The 2566-nt window shown below is 55.0% G+C and overlaps 1 protein-coding gene across 1 annotated transcript in view; it reads right to left on the bottom strand.

Moving 5' to 3' along the window:
- Positions 1-700: 700 nt before the first annotated feature.
- The window catches only part of LOC103919839 (chromosome unknown open reading frame, human C1orf116), a 3397-nt gene continuing 1531 nt past the window's right edge, over positions 701-2566 (bottom strand). The window contains exons 2-4 of the mRNA XM_009327424.1: positions 2443-2562; positions 1863-1925; positions 701-1608 (exon numbers count right to left, since the gene is read on the bottom strand). Coding sequence (XP_009325699.1) covers positions 701-1608; positions 1863-1925; positions 2443-2562 — 1091 coding nt within the window. The remainder of the gene's footprint in view (positions 1609-1862; positions 1926-2442; positions 2563-2566) is intronic.

Raw genomic sequence — 2566 nt, 5'->3', positions numbered from 1 at the left:
ACACAGTATGCCACTTCTTAACTGTCACTTCATGATGAAGACGGATGCGTGTATGTCTTACTTTTAAGTGCTATATCCAGGTTGTCAGGGCTGGATGTGAGAGCAGTCTAGCGGAGGAGGCAGTGGGATGTCTGTGCAGCCGTCCAGCCTCTCGCCTGCAGGCGCTGTACGAGGAGCACTCGTCTGGGGGGGAGCGTTGCTGAGCCCCCTCCGGTTCCCATCAGCCTGGCAGTTTTGCAGGTGGCAGGTGAGTGCTCAGGCCTCGCAGGCTTTGGATAAAGTTAACAAAACCCCATAAAATCCTAAAGGAGCAGCAGAGTCCTGCACTTCTTCCCAGAGAGGCTTTATCTGTGGGCAACCTCTTTTAAAATAAGCCAAACCCCCAATTCCGTGGCTTCCCCGCCGCAATGAATCCACAAATGCATTAAAGACCTTGTAGGAGAATATGCCCCATCCACACGCTGAGTGATGCTTTATATAAAATAGCTCATATACACTTGCTATATACAAAAGATGATGTACACATGGCATTACTTTATTTGGTGTGAAGCTCCGAATGCCTCTCGTGGTACCCCTCCCAGGGTGCTGGGGCAGGAAGATGCAGAAGATGCTTATGGTTGTGCTGCCCGAGGACAGGCAGTGAATGCACCTGGATCCAGGATGAAAAGCCCCTTTTCCAGCAGCCCCGCCGCCCGCAGAGTTATTCCTTCAGCAGACCGAGCTTCTTCAGTGCCTCTCGCCGGTTCTCATCGGTTGCACCCTTGGGGGAAATCTTCACGCTGACGCAGGAGTGGGGTGGCCTGGGGAAGCTCTGCAGTGGGTGGGATCGCCGCTTGCTGCTCTTCTCCTGCTCTACCTGCTCGGGCTCCTTCAGACCAGCAAAGTCCTTCCCTGCCCCGAGGGATGCTGTCCGGGGGCGGCTGCTCCTGAGGAAGCTCGGGGCGAGCCGCTCGATGAAGGACATCTTGCCCAGGGAGCTGCTGGTCTTGATGCTCTGCTCCTTGGCGCTGGTCACGTAGCTGCTCAGCCCCACGCCAGAGCGCTCCAGGGTGTTGGATTTGAAGCCTATCTGCCGGATACCCGGCACCGACCTCTCCGCCGCCCTGCAGTGTGCCTCGGGATCCCCAGGGACGGGGAATGCCATCTCCCTTGGTTGGGGATGCATGGTAGGTTGAAGGTGGGTGTTGGGCTCCCTCCTGTCCTGTGGCAGTCCAAGCTTCTCCAATGCCTCCCGCCGGGCTTTCTCCCTCTCCTTGGGGTCGAGGTGCCCCGAATTTGCTTTTTCGGCAGTGGTGTCACTGGCAGAGCCAGGCTGAGAGCCAGCCGAGGATGGAGGTGGTGCTTTTACCTTCTGGCCGGGCTCCATGGTGAGTGTCACTGGGCTGTTTTTGCTGGTTTTCAGTATAATATTTGGTGGCAATTTTCGTGGTTTGGGGGCAGTTGGAGGCCCACGCTTGGCATCTGGGTCCTGAGGGGCCTCTTCCAACATGGATTTCTCTGACTGGCCCCATGAAGTCCAAGTCTTGGTCTCCTTGGCTGTTTCCCTCTTGGCATCTGAGTGATTGCTGCGGGACCACTCATGGCTCACCAGGTTGTCCTGGAAGGGATCTGGAGGTTGGATAATCAAAGACCCCAGGGGCTTTATCTGGTTTCTCACGTTGGCTTGGTCAAGCCTGTCCTCCTTGGCCATCTCCTGTGAAGATTTACCTGCTGGCACTGGGTCCTCCACCATGCAGACAGTCACTTTGCTGTCAGAAGCTCCATTTGCTCTTTGTGCGTTTGCTACAGTGATGTTCCTTGGAAGACTGTAATAGCCTGAGCTTGGAACCGCTGCTGGAGCCGAGCTGCGGAGATGTTCTTACCGCGCTTCTGTTCAGCTGCCTGCTGCTGACCTACACTAGGAGGGGGAGCCCCATTTTCCAAATCTGGGTAAAGAGAGAGATGAAGTCATGTACCATTCTGCAGATGGACACAGGACACCTTCCTGTTTACAAGACTCACTTCTTCACGCCTGCTAAACCGGTGCAGCCATGGCAGAGTACTTGCACCCAGAAAGTTTACCCTGACCCCAGCTAATACGCTGTCACAGCTAAGAAAGTCAGATACTTTGGAAATGACAAAGCACGCGGTGAATGGGGAGCCTTGTTAATCCGTGTAAGCCTGTTCCGAGCACAAGCAAAGATGCTCTGCCCTGCGGTTCTGCCGACCTTGCTAGGCAGCTGCTAGCAGCTCCTGCACGTGAGAACTGGGAAAATGCAGTTGGTGCCCTACCTATCTCTCTGCCTGCAGCCACTTCTCACCACGGAGTGACGAAAACAAGCTGGCTTTAGCTTACCACGTGCATAAAACTGGGGCAATGCTCCTTCCCTGCCTGCCAAGGGAATGCACCCCAACGAGAAAGTCCCTTTGCAAACAAGGCTGGAGCATGGATTTCCAGCTTACCCTGGGGAACGGAGTCTCTCTTAGGCCATGTCCCTGGCAGCTTGGAGGGCTCCATGTAGTCGGTCTCATCAGTAGAGACCCCACTGTCTGCTTCTGCATCCAGTGAGCCAATAGTTTCTTCTAA

Source organism: Pygoscelis adeliae, unplaced genomic scaffold, assembly GCF_000699105.1.
Source record: "Pygoscelis adeliae isolate BGI_AS28 unplaced genomic scaffold, ASM69910v1 Scaffold197, whole genome shotgun sequence".
NCBI lineage: Eukaryota > Metazoa > Chordata > Aves > Sphenisciformes > Spheniscidae > Pygoscelis > Pygoscelis adeliae.
The sequence above is the reverse complement of the archived record's forward strand: the minus strand, read 5'-3'. Positions and strand labels throughout refer to the sequence as shown.